The following is a 13,098-nucleotide window of genomic DNA, read 5'->3' as shown; positions in this document are numbered from 1 at the left end:
GAGTTGTCTCAAATGATCACCTCTTCATGCAAGCACACAAGTTAGGTAAATTTTAGATCCAAAAGACTTTGTGAAATAGGGGCCTTTAACAAAATGATTTGGCTTTCAAGACAAGCTGCACCGATTTCGTTAGCTAGATCAGAAGATGTTAGCTTAATATAAACCAGATCTGAAATCCGAATAACGAAGTAAAACCCTAAAACTAGATAAAAGATCGAAATGCAAAAGATGAAACATAGACATGATTCTGGAACACAGACGTGGTTCTAGAACACAAACACGTTTCAACACCCCACAGACGCGTTTCTACAAAAAAATGTAAAAAAGTAAAATCTGCAAAACACAAACGCGATTAAAATGATCACAGATGCGGCTAAATCTCGCAGACGCGATTAAATTGCCCACAGACATGCCTATAATGAAAACCTGCAATCTAGAAAATGAAAAATACAGTCAGAAACACAAACATGATTAAGAGGTTCACAGACATGGCAGAAAATCAAAAATGTGATCTCAAAATGCACAGGCGCAAAAATTGTCGAAATGTTGTCGGAAATGTCAGATCTGCAACTTCAAAAACACAAAATCTACAACAAAAGATTTTAAATGCAAAAGGGACAAGAGTCCCACTAGGCGTGCCAAAATGTATATGGTGAAAATGGATAACAACAATATTGAAAGACTAAATGAATTCAACCACAAAAACCCTAGCCTAACAATCAATAAAGATCTAGCATAACATATGAAGATTACCTAAGACAATGCAAATCAAATGAAATCACAAAGATTATACCATCACATGTCCATAGGGTTTGGATTTCTATTCTTCCTATCTCCATTGATCTTGCTTGATACAGTTTCTCTCAGATTTTATATGTGCACAAGAGCTCAACAAAGAATGGAAATGTGGTTGCAAGTAAGCTTGATCGCATAAGAAATGGAGGGATAAGATTAAGAGGTGTAAGAGATAAATGGTCAGCTATGATTAGAGGGTAGGTATAGAAAATAAGAAAATAATGAAAGGGTAGGTAATGTATGAATTAAGAGATGAATGACATGTTTCATGGGTAGAAAAGGTTAATGAATTAATTAAATAAATAAATATTCATTTAATTAATAGAGGAAGTGGGGATCAATTAAATAAATAAAAGTATTTATTTAATTTAGGAAAAGGGGAATTTAAATAAATAAATGTATTTATTTAAATGAGAAATAAGGCTAGAAGAGGGAAAATGAATGAATTAATTAATTAAAGATTTATTAAATTAATATAAGAATTAGGCTAAGATAATTAAATAAATAAAGATATTTATTTATTTAGACAAGACAATTTTAGGTGTCTACACTAGCCAATGCATTTCAGATCTTGTTCCTCATATCATTCCTGAAATCCTCCATCATCTAGTCTACCCTCCGGGGATTCATCCTTCTAGGCGGCATCTCCTCCTCCGCTCTGGTGAACAACCTCAATTCGGCAATGTGATTACCGATTTTAATTACCGCTCACTCGGCGATCTATTGTACACATGCGCAACTTGCCTCCAATTGGCGATCTATCCACCCCAAGGAATGCCTCAACATTCACAACCAACTCTTTCACCAACCGGTTCTTAACCTGCTCTAATACCAATTAATGCAGCCATAACCGATGAATCCTCAAAAGAGAACTGACCAGCTTATGCAACAATAGTAACATAACGAAAGAAAAAATAAAACATAGAAAGATTCCAGAAATAGATCATATTATTGTCTTAGAACCTCCGATAATGAACCGGTTATCATCATACAATCATCATAGAACATCCGGTAGTCAACCGGTTACATGCAGGCTACACGCCAGATACAATACATCTAAAACTCTCAGAGTCAACCGAATCTCTAATAACGAACCTAAATCCTTATTTTGATCTCTATTGTCCCATAAATGATTACATAATACCATATATATACCCTTCGGAACATATCCAGATCGGCCACAAAATATTACATTTACCAATGCAGGAAAAATGAAACGTGTAATTAGGTCGGCCCTAACAATGAAAGAAATTCCTCCAAAAAATAACAACCAAGAAGTGCGGATGAATAGGAAGGTCAGCCACATGCCAAAGAACATTGGACAAGACCCCAAATATATCCACACACCAAGAAACCGCTCTGGAAATGAAGGAAAACCAATCAGTAAGCTCAAGAACTGTCTCGGAACCTAGAAACAGTCAAACCGGAAGGGATAACTAGCCGGAAAAGAATCCAAATGGACTAAAAATCAGGAATTAAGCACATGAACCAGCCTGGAAACCAAAAAATACGATCTGCAATGAAAATCATGCCACCACTAGGACATACCGGTAAGAAAACAGAAAACTGCACATAGAATTGAACAAGAACTAAACTGAAAGGAAATATTTTTGGTTGATTCAAGATTTCTCAAAGACCAGGGATGCTCTTGCATCACAAACTTAGGATGGTAATCCTACAGATCTTTTAAAGGCTAAAAAAATCAAGGTTTGAAGTGAATCCCCATAGTGTGAATTTGTGATTTAGCTATGGTTGCTATTTTTTGTGGAAGACTAGATTTAATTTATAAATCTCTTCTTTAGGCAACTAGGTCAAAAAATACAATTAGGGATAAGTCTTTGGTTGAAAAAACCATTGAGATAAATTCAAAGAATATAACATATAACATTACCTTAGCAAGGCACAATGTGTATAGTCCTCTAAGGTTTCAATAGTCAAGGGATTATAATAGATTCAATATAAGTTCATAATAATGGACTTTACATAATGGTTGGAAAAATCAAACTAAAAATAGTAGGGTTTTTGATAAAGATAAACAGGTTTTACATGGACCTGAAACCCAGAGTATTATAGGCCAAGGCCAGTAGCCAACCAGATGGTAAAACTAAGCAAAATAGGAGACAAACCCCACACAGACTGAAAGCCCAAAAAACAAAAACAACTAAACCAAAAAAATAGGGCAAAGCACTCAACTAAGAGAGTGGATAAATTCAATATTTTTCTGAATAATCCTCTTATTAATTTTCTCCAAATCCTCCATGATGGATCTGAAGGTTCCATGGTCCTAGCTCCGGCTTCTGGTTCTAGTGCAAGGACCCAAGCTAGTCTTCCCACCAGCAACACTCTATCCACCCTCCAAGGCATTCTTTTTCTACATTTCTCCCAAGGGAGGGTCACTAGCGATGGTCCTGTTTCTATATTCAGTCATCATGGAATTAATTTTTTCCAAATCATCATCACTATTGTTCATCGCCTGCCTACTGATTTCCACTAGATTGTTCAGGTTTTCCTTGATCTCACTCACATCCTCTTTCAGCTTCTCAATTATGCGCTCATGGTCAACCTTCATAGTTTCCACATCCTGAGAAATTTTTTGGATCATACTCATGATCTTCTCAGTTTTACTGGGCCCAGGAGATTCCATAAAAGTCATAACAATTCCTTTAATCACATCTTTCATGAATCCAATTTCCTTATCCACCCACTTTCAGCAGTTCTCCTAACTTCTAGTAGCCTCCAAAAGTAGATTTCCCAGCACCTTCTCCTCCTTTTTCTCACCTTTATTTTCCTTATTCACAAACCCCTGTTTCTCATCATCCACATTGATAGGGATGTCCAACCTAATCTCATGGTCCAAAACTTTGGACCCACTAGATTTGGTTAATTTCATTTTATTTTTGGTGGGGGGCTCCAGGTCTTACATTTTCCTGCTGCTAGATTTTAACTTACTTGTCGCCCACCTTGGAGGATTGATTTTTCTACTACTGTTATTTCTCGGGGTCACCATAAGCTCCCCTTCTTTCTTTGGTCTATACTAAGGGTCCTCTGTATCCTTGATATCACGCCAATCCATGATAGTACCACTGTCATCCTCATCCATCTCTGTATCAGAAACCAAATGCACATCAGGATTAGAGGAGTAAATGTGGGTTTTATCCTTGGGGGAGGGTTTCACTTCATGAGTTTGGGCGTATTCCATAATCAACAAGATAATCCCTTCATGAATCATAGGGTTATCCTGGTTTTCAAAATGTTTAACTAAACTATTCTCCAAGGATGAAACCAAATAGAAGGGGATGGAAATAAATCTACCATGCCTAAAATGATTTAAGATAGTAAATGATGTGAGAAAATGCTAGCATATTTACCATCCAGGGTGATGTACCTCATGATGAATTATGCCATATCAGCCCAGAGGGAAATTAGCTCTTTCATGTTATAGCCATCGTCTACCATTTTCGTAACCCTCTGTCTTTCCTTTTCTTTATCATAAAAGGTAGCAATAGCCTCCTCACCCGACTTCCTATCTTTATAAAAAAAATTGCCTTTCATATCCAGACCAATAATAGTAGCAACCAGGTTTCATCGACTTGAAACTCTACACCAAAGGCAGTCAGCACACCCTTATTCCAACCTTTAACAAAGATTTCTATAACAATGACAGAATGACCATGCAGTCTCTCCAAAAAGGGCATTATCCCATCATAAGAAATTTCCTTATTGTTCTGCCACTTATCATAGGTTGTGGGTTCAAACCTATTCTTTTCACCTCCCATTCTGTAGCTCGAGCAAATTAGACAACAAGACTCAAGAAAAACCAGGAGGAAAACAAATGAAAAACTAGGCAAACTGAAAGTTCTAAAACTTCTCAAAGTGATAATAATTTGAAATACCACCCCAATGGCTCCCATCCCATCATAATTTTTCATCATAAATTTCATTAGAAAGGCTGAAGATCATGACATCATTTCTTTCCAGGTCACACAGAGTTTTCGAGAAATTTTCCTCTCCTCTTCACCATTTAACTGCCACATTACCCACTGCCAAGTTGGCCAAATGATCCCTCAGTTTGTTTCCTTCCTAGAAAATGTGCGAGATCTTGAAATCCTCCAGGCCGACTATCATTTCAAGGCAGTCCTTGATTAAGTTTGAAATAGTCTAGCTAGGCACCGTACATCCCTTAATGCATTTTACAATGTTAAGCGAGTCACTTTCCAGCTAGACCCGTTTGAACCCCTCCTTGCTCACCATGTGTAGTCGTATGTAGGCAGCACTGGCCTCCACAAAATGGTTAGTCTGGGTGCGCAAAGGGAGCACCGCCATAGAGACTAGCAAACCCAAATGCTTCCTCACCAGTCCCCCACAACCAGCCGACCCAGGATTTCCTTTGGCTGCTCTGTCGATATTAATTTTGATCCACCCCGAAAGGGGTGGATTCCAAGAAACATTCTCTCTAGTATGTTTAATTTTATAAATAGGGATATATATTCTAGCATATCTTCCACTGCTCGATAGTATCCCATTCCTTCTGGCTAGACTCAAGAGGAGGATCATTTTTCCAACCAGGACAGTAATTAAGAAAAATTTCCTTAATAGCATTCCTTATTCTAATATCCACCACAAGAGAAATGGACTCCATATCTCTTAAAACCCTATTATTTATTTCCTTCCACAAATCCCAAGCAATATGAGTTAGGGATAAGTTCCATAGAATACCAATCACATGGTTGTCATAAGGGCACTTCCATTGGAACCAAAAGTTCTTAATAGAATCAGGGGGGACCCAAATAATATTTCATAGGTTGAAAAAGAAGGCTCAAATGTCCCTAGCATAGGAGAAATGTAAGAGCAGATGATCAACATTTTCGGCTTCTTTTTTACATAAAAAACATCTATTAGTGATGGGGATCCCACATTTACATAGATTATCAATGGTAGAGATCTTGTTTTGCATGAATAACCACAAGAAGATATTAATTTTAGGAATTAAGAGTTTATTCCAAACTCCAACCCAAAAGGGGGGAGGACAAAAAGACCTGATGATGATTCTGAAAGCATCTACCACCAAAAAATGCCCCGAGGTAGAACCATTCCATATAACCACATCTTCCACCAAAGAGGGTGGAATGGTGATCAGGTTCAACCAAGAATACAAAGGAGACAAAGAAGCATCCAAGGTTCTAAGGTCCACCCAAACTCTATTACTAATATAATCTGCAACCCAAGTTCCAATTAGATTAATGCATTTCTCTTTGAATTGTGAAGCCCACACCAAATTAGACAAAGGTCCCTCTCCTGTCCACCAATCATCCCAAAACCTTATATTTCTACCATTTTCCAGAACCCATCAGCTTCCTTGAGAAATAATGCAAGAGGATCTGAAGAAGTTATTCCAAAGATTAGAGACAGAAGTCGAGAGGGAATAATTTTCTAGCATTCTTTGGAAACCACGAATTTGGTATTTGTCCTTGAAAATATCAATTCATTCATTGTTCTCCTTTAAACATCTCCCTAGCTACTTAGCCATTAAAGCTCTATTAAAGTCTCTTAGATGTCTAATATCCAAGCCTCCCCTATTTCTAGGCAAACAAACCTGATCCCCGATGACCAAATGAAGCCTACTCTTGGATTTCTTGATTTTATTGACTGAAAATGGTCAAATTTCAAGGCTGACCAATGCTCAATCCTACAATAGAGTTGTATCCAAATAAAAGCATAATATCCAAGTAAGCCCTTACTATCATATTAGTTTAATTTTCTTAGGTTTTTTCTATAAAGATTAAACTCTCAAATGCCCTACTTTCTAAATAATATACCTCTACCTAATAATTCAAAGCTAGTTTGAGAGCTTCACATGTTTGCTTGAAAGGTTTTTACCTTGCAAAATGATTGCACGAAAATAAATTAGATGTATATATAATATTTATTTCAAATACAAACTAACATAGACTAATGTGAAGAAGTGTGAACCCAAGGTGATGTCAACATGGTTGCACGATGAAACTAGTAGATATGGCTTAATAAGGAACTTTGTAGAATGGATGCATCGACATTATACACAGATGATGTATAAGGATAGATTACCACACAACTTCAATAGAAGAGTGGCATTGACAACATGTCATGATGACATCAACATCAAAGAGCTAGATTCAATAGAAGGATATTTGTGTAGAACATAATCCAAAATTATGAATTACTTATTCAATTCTTTCATACCAACAAATGATTGAGAAAGTAGAGCATGACAATAGGTGGTAATCAAGGATGAGATAGTTCAAATCCAAGCCTAATACCAAAAGGATTTAAGATAAATAGGTAGATCTCAAAGTTATCCATGGAAATAATGGAGATTTCATGGTGATCAAAGGATGCTCAATACCCTAGGGCCAAAATATAGGAGCATTTTGAATACAAAGGATTGAGTTTTATGAGTTAGAAGAGGAGTTAGACAATAGGATGTTCAATTCTAAAAATATTGAAAGAGATTTGACTTCAAAAAACTATTAAGGATTAGAGCTTGAGGATGGGATATGAAAATTACAAATGGAGGTTCGATATTTTAATGTTAGGAAAAAGTATAAGACATCAAAAGGTTTTAGAACTTGGACAACTAGCATGAAAACCATGACAAGTGTTACAAACCAACCAAATCTTTATACAAATTTTTTCAAGGGTTTGGATTAGATTGTTGGGATTTGGTGGATGCATATGATATAGGGATGAAGATTAATAGCTCAATAGATGAGGGAAAATGGAGATAGCAATGATGCCATGTTGATAAGGGAATCTTTTAAGGTCTATATCTCCAACAACTCATAGAACCTAAGTAAAATAACCTTTATAACACATAGAAGATTTTGGATATTTTAGAGACACTAAAGCATGAAGAGAATACATGGTATATCATAAGAGTGACTTGAGAAAAAATTTGGCCAAGGGGAAAACTAGCATTTTCTTAGAACGGTTATCAAAGGTAAGTTAACACAAAGCCAACATAGTGTTCGAGAAAATAAAGCTAAGACTCCAACTACTTTGTACACATACGATTGAGATCCAATTGAACGAGAACAAATCTTAGTGCCATATCACTCATTTTATATGCCCCACATTCATCTTAACCTATTACAATAGAAAAAAATTGAAATCCATCTTTGTTATTTTAAATTTAATCTAATTTTATTAATATTTAATAGAGCTTGACCTCAACCTCATCCTTTGTGTATTCCTTCTCTATAATCAACAAAATTTTATTCTCCATACACTTACTCAGAACTATTCAACTTCTACAATAACCAGAAATCAAATTTCATAGCTGTGAACCCAAAGGCAGTCACACGAATCATTCGTCATTCCAACACGTAAATTGAATAATTAACTATTTAGTTCACAAAGAAGTTGGAATTAAGAGCTCATAATTCCTGACTTTGATATTTCTTATAAGAACTCCATTCACACCGACAAAGAATGATATCCTACAAACGGTTTGAGGTTTGACATTGTCTTGCAATAATTTTCTAACAGAAAATGCGTTTGCTTGACATCAACGCGGTGTGCCCCGGACCATTTACTATATAATCACCACTGCTCTTTACGTTCAAGACAATTGCCGCTGTACGAATCCTTTCTTATAATCCGATTATAGGTACAAATCCTTTCATATATCCGATTATACGATAAAATTTTCTGGAGATAGGTTACCAGAACGATGATTCAATCGGCATACATCTCTAACTCCCACACTCCGTTTGTGAGGACCAGCTGCACTACTGCCGGGAGCGCCAAGGTTAAAAGCTCTAGGGTTTCCTCGTCTTCTTCCACAAATCTTCGCATTTTAGCGGCCCGGAACAGATCATCGAAATCTCTGTTAAATGGCGGTAAAGTGTCCGCTGTTGTTGAACTAGCGGCAGATTTGTTGGAGACGAAGGAGAGGCAGCAGCACACGATCCGGAAGAGAGCTGACCTGCGTGTGAATCCGCCGCCGCCAGAAGCAACGCAGACGGACAGATTCAGTCCTGTCGAATTACAAAAATTTGCAAGACGACTCGAAGAGGTTTCCAGAAACAGCCCTACGGTGTCGCCAAAAGAGGATCTAGGTCAAGACTGGAGAAAATACCAGGGTTCCAATAACTGGGAAGGGCTTCTGGATCCTTTGAGTCCAAAACTCAGGCGAGAGATTGTAAAATACGGGGAATTCGCACAAGCGACCTACGACGCCTTCGATTTCGACGCGCACTCCAAATACTGCGGCTGTTGCAGGTACAACCGGCAAAGGCTGCTGGAGAAACTGCACCTGCAAAACACGGGTTACCGGGTCAGCAAGTATCTTTACGCCATGTCTGACGTCCATATGCCCAAGTTCTTCGGGCGGTCGAATTCAATGGACCCATGGAGCAAAGACTCCAACTGGATGGGCTACGTGGCAGTGAGCACCGATGAGGAGACGAAGCGCCTTGGGAGGCGTGACATCACGGTGGCGTGGCGTGGCACTGTCACGCAGCTGGAATGGATGGAGAATCTGCGTGATATTCTTCACCCAGTTGGTGACCTCGGCTGCTCCGAGTGCACCGCTATTAAGGTGGAGCGTGGGTTTCTGAGTATTTATACTTCTAAAAATGACGCCACCCGTTATAACAAGCACAGCGCCTCAGAGCAAGTGATGGAGGAGATACGCCGCTTGGTGGCGCTGTACACGGGGCGTGGTGAGGAGGTGAGCATTAGCATCTGTGGGCACAGCCTCGGTGGCGCCCTAGCTCTTCTTAATGCCTTTGAAATAGCTGCTAAGGGAGTGAATGTGCATGCAAATGATCCGACTCGGAAAGTTCCCGTTACTGTCTTCTCATTTGGGGCTCCACGGGTGGGCAACGGAGCTTTCAAGGACGCAGTGGAGGAGCACGGCGTAAAGGTCTTACGTGTTGTGGGTAAGCAAGACGTGGTACCCAAAATGCCTGGCATTTTGTTTAATGAAGGAATGGAGAAATATGAGAAAGTAATTGGGCATGTGTTGGAGTCTCTCCCTTGGTCATATAAACATGTTGGGGTTGAATTAGGGTTGGAGATCAAGAAATCTCCGTTCTTGAGGAGTAACCCTGATCTGGCCGGGTGTCATAATTTGGAGGTGTATTTGCACTTGTTGGATGGGTTTGAAAGCTCGAGTGCTCCATTTCGAGTCGAGGCTCGACGTGATGTGGCTTTGATTAATAAGGCCTCTGATATGTTGCGGAAGGATTTGATGGTGCCTACTAATTGGCATCAATTGGATAACAAAGGGCTGGTGCGTAATTGCTATGGAAGATGGGTACAGCCTGAAAGAGATGCTGATGACGTGCCCTCTCCACATGGCCTAGGCAGCTTCTCAAGCTGATTTTGGGTCATAAGGGCCCAATTGCTTACACACAATTAATATCAATTTTATTGTTCAGATTTTTTGGGGGAAGGATAATTATTGGTGGTTGATTTTTTAGATTTATTATTATGCAACGAAGGTATTTATTTCTCAAAATAATATTCATCTATTTTTTCGTATAATTGATTTTAGAAAATTCATTTTTTTAATAAATTATTTGTAATTCAAACATTTAATTTGTTCAATGTATTTTAAAATTTATATTCTTATAAGTTATTTTTAAATGAAAAAAATTGATCAAAGTATAAGATACCTAGTTGAATGTTAGATATTAAGTAAGATGATTCATGTGATAGATTTAATAAAAATCTTGAAATTCAACTCATTAATTCAATTGTGAAATTGCATTATCTAACATGTTTGATTGGCATGGTTGATAACGATATTATTTGTGATGATAATTGTATGGACAATGCATATTATAAATTCATAGTATAATCTTTGTTCGACAAACTTAACATTCTTTTTTCCTCTTCCTAATGATAGATCGCTTAGAATGATCTAAAATGTCTATCTAAAAATGCACACTGTTTAATCCAAAAAAAAAAAATTATTTCAAAATTTAACGTCCATCAAGTAAGGATCTATAACTATCTTTGATTCTTCATTACATGAAGAACTTTCACTCTAATAGTCTTATAATCTCATTATATTAGTTGTGCTCCTCCCTCTTGGAAAAAACTAATTGTTAATCTTATCATTTTGAAAAATATTTTTCCAAATAGTAAATCCCTTTACATATTACTTTGATCTTACTTTTTAATCCCTCAAAATTATTGGTAGCTTATACATAATATGATCCTAACACTTGTTTAATTATTATACAAAATTTGAACATAATAAAATCGCTTTGATCTTACTTTTTAATCTCTCAAATTGAGTTTTAGTATAAATGTAATTTTAAAGTTGATTATAGCATGTGATGTTATTTCCATCATTATTGTTTTAATTAATGTCTCACAATAGGACCAAACATTAAGATTTCAGCTCTTCTTCACTACAATTGGATGATTTAGGAAATGCATGTCATAATCAACAACTTTAAGATTATACAATGGTAATATATAAAGCAATGTATTGCAAATTTTTGGTCGAGAGGATAATAATGTAAATAAAATATCAAACTCCTTCAATTCAGAGTTGAATATCGAGATGCATCTATTTTGTCAAATTTATTGAAAGTTAACATCTAACCTCATTTTTTATGGTATTAAGATTTTACACTTGAAAGATATAATCCTTTAAAAAAATTATGAGTCAAATATTAAACATTACACTCAATTTATAATTTACATTATGAAAATCCTACATTAGATAACTAGACTTCCATATTTTTTTGGAAGAAAACTCTGACCAACCTATATGACCCACCTCATAGAGTGCTAAATATAACTTGGTAAGACCATAGATTTATGATATGTCAAATCACTCTTGGAAATGTGTTATAGAATGGGCAATATATACAATAATAAGATAATTTGTTGGGTTAATTTTGTGGAAATTGTATAAATTTGTAGTGTTGAATAATTACTTGATAAAATTTAGATCCCAAAGCTAAGGACCAATAGATATCTCTAGCTCAGTCCCTACATGGTGAGATTCCATTCCAATAATATTGTGATATCAATGACCTTCCATTCTAATCCTACCATTTTGTAAAATGATCTTCCATATAGTGAACATTCTTACATATTATTTTAATATCACTTTCAAGTCCCTCTAATCAATAGTTGGTTGGTATATGATATGATCCTATTCCTAAATTATTTTAATGTACTAAATTATTTAAATCTATTCATAAATTTTCAAATAAATATTGAAATAATAATAAAATATTTGTTAAGCATCTCATTTAAGCTATATAGTAGGAAAAAATAAAAGAAGAATAGAGATTTTGTCCCTAACTAGGACTACATAGGTGCTTTGTAGGAAGCAAAGTGTTTTAATTAGACATTTGGAACAAGTTTAAAAATAAATCTATGAAAAATGTGTAGGCAAGGATAGGTATTAAAAATCTTATTATACTAAAAGTAGATCAACATGTATTGCAAGATAGCTACATTTAATGGTATTTTTTTTGCAAAGTTTAACACATAAATGCTTCTTTTCAAGGTGAAATCGTATTGAATGAAACTTGCAAGAGAATATGGCTAATGGATTCTAAGGTCTCTCTTGTTGTCTCCACATACCCTCCAACCAAATGTCTTGGATGCATACACACAAGTAGTTGAATTGTATATTATATCTTAATTATTTTACTACAAAAGTTCTTTATATATATTATGCAATCGAATTGAAGGAATCAATTAGTTTTTCTTCTTGTATTAATACTAGTAAACCATCTATTGACATAGAAAAATTAAATTAGAAAATGAAACACTAATTTTACACCATATTTTTGGCATAATAGAGGTTCATTGTGAAGTATGGAATGGAGTCTCTTAAAAATTTTAAAAATCCATGGTCAAATGACTATGAATCTTTTAAAAATTACTGAATGTTGTGGAAGTTGAAATTAATTCCTTTTCTAAACATCAAATATTTAAACTTCTTATAAATACAATTGCATATTTATTGAATATAAAAATAGAATTGTTAGAAAGCCTATTGCATATTTATTGAATATAAAAATAGAATTCTTAGAAAGCTATAAACCTTTCCCTACTGCCGGCATGAGGTTCACTATAAACCCCAAGAGAATCAAAACACAGACAATCACATTTGACATTCGACGATCACCACTCTAACACGTCGAAAGCACTGTTGAATAAACAACTATTTAGTTGAAAAGAAAAAGGGAAATAAGAAGGCAAAGAATATAACTCCATTCATGCTGCCAAAGTATACTCTTACAAACGGTTAAGGTTTGACATTGTCTTGCATTATCTTTGCGACAG

General features: G+C 35.9%; 1 protein-coding gene across 1 annotated transcript; it reads left to right on the top strand.

Annotated features, from left to right (window-relative positions):
• Window positions 1-8,503: 8,503 nt before the first annotated feature.
• On the top strand, window positions 8,504-10,159 carry LOC131065496 (phospholipase A1-Igamma1, chloroplastic-like). Its single transcript, XM_057999995.2, has one exon. The coding sequence runs from the start codon at window positions 8,504-8,506 to the stop codon at window positions 10,157-10,159; it is 1,656 nt and encodes a 551-aa protein (XP_057855978.2).
• The last annotated feature ends 2,939 nt before the right edge of the window (window positions 10,160-13,098 follow it).

The sequence above is a fragment of the Cryptomeria japonica genome, chromosome 4, assembly GCF_030272615.1.
Source record: "Cryptomeria japonica chromosome 4, Sugi_1.0, whole genome shotgun sequence".
Classification (NCBI taxonomy): Eukaryota; Viridiplantae; Streptophyta; class Pinopsida; order Cupressales; family Cupressaceae; genus Cryptomeria; species Cryptomeria japonica.
Note: the sequence above shows the minus strand (reverse complement) of the source record. Positions and strands in the feature narration are given on the sequence as shown.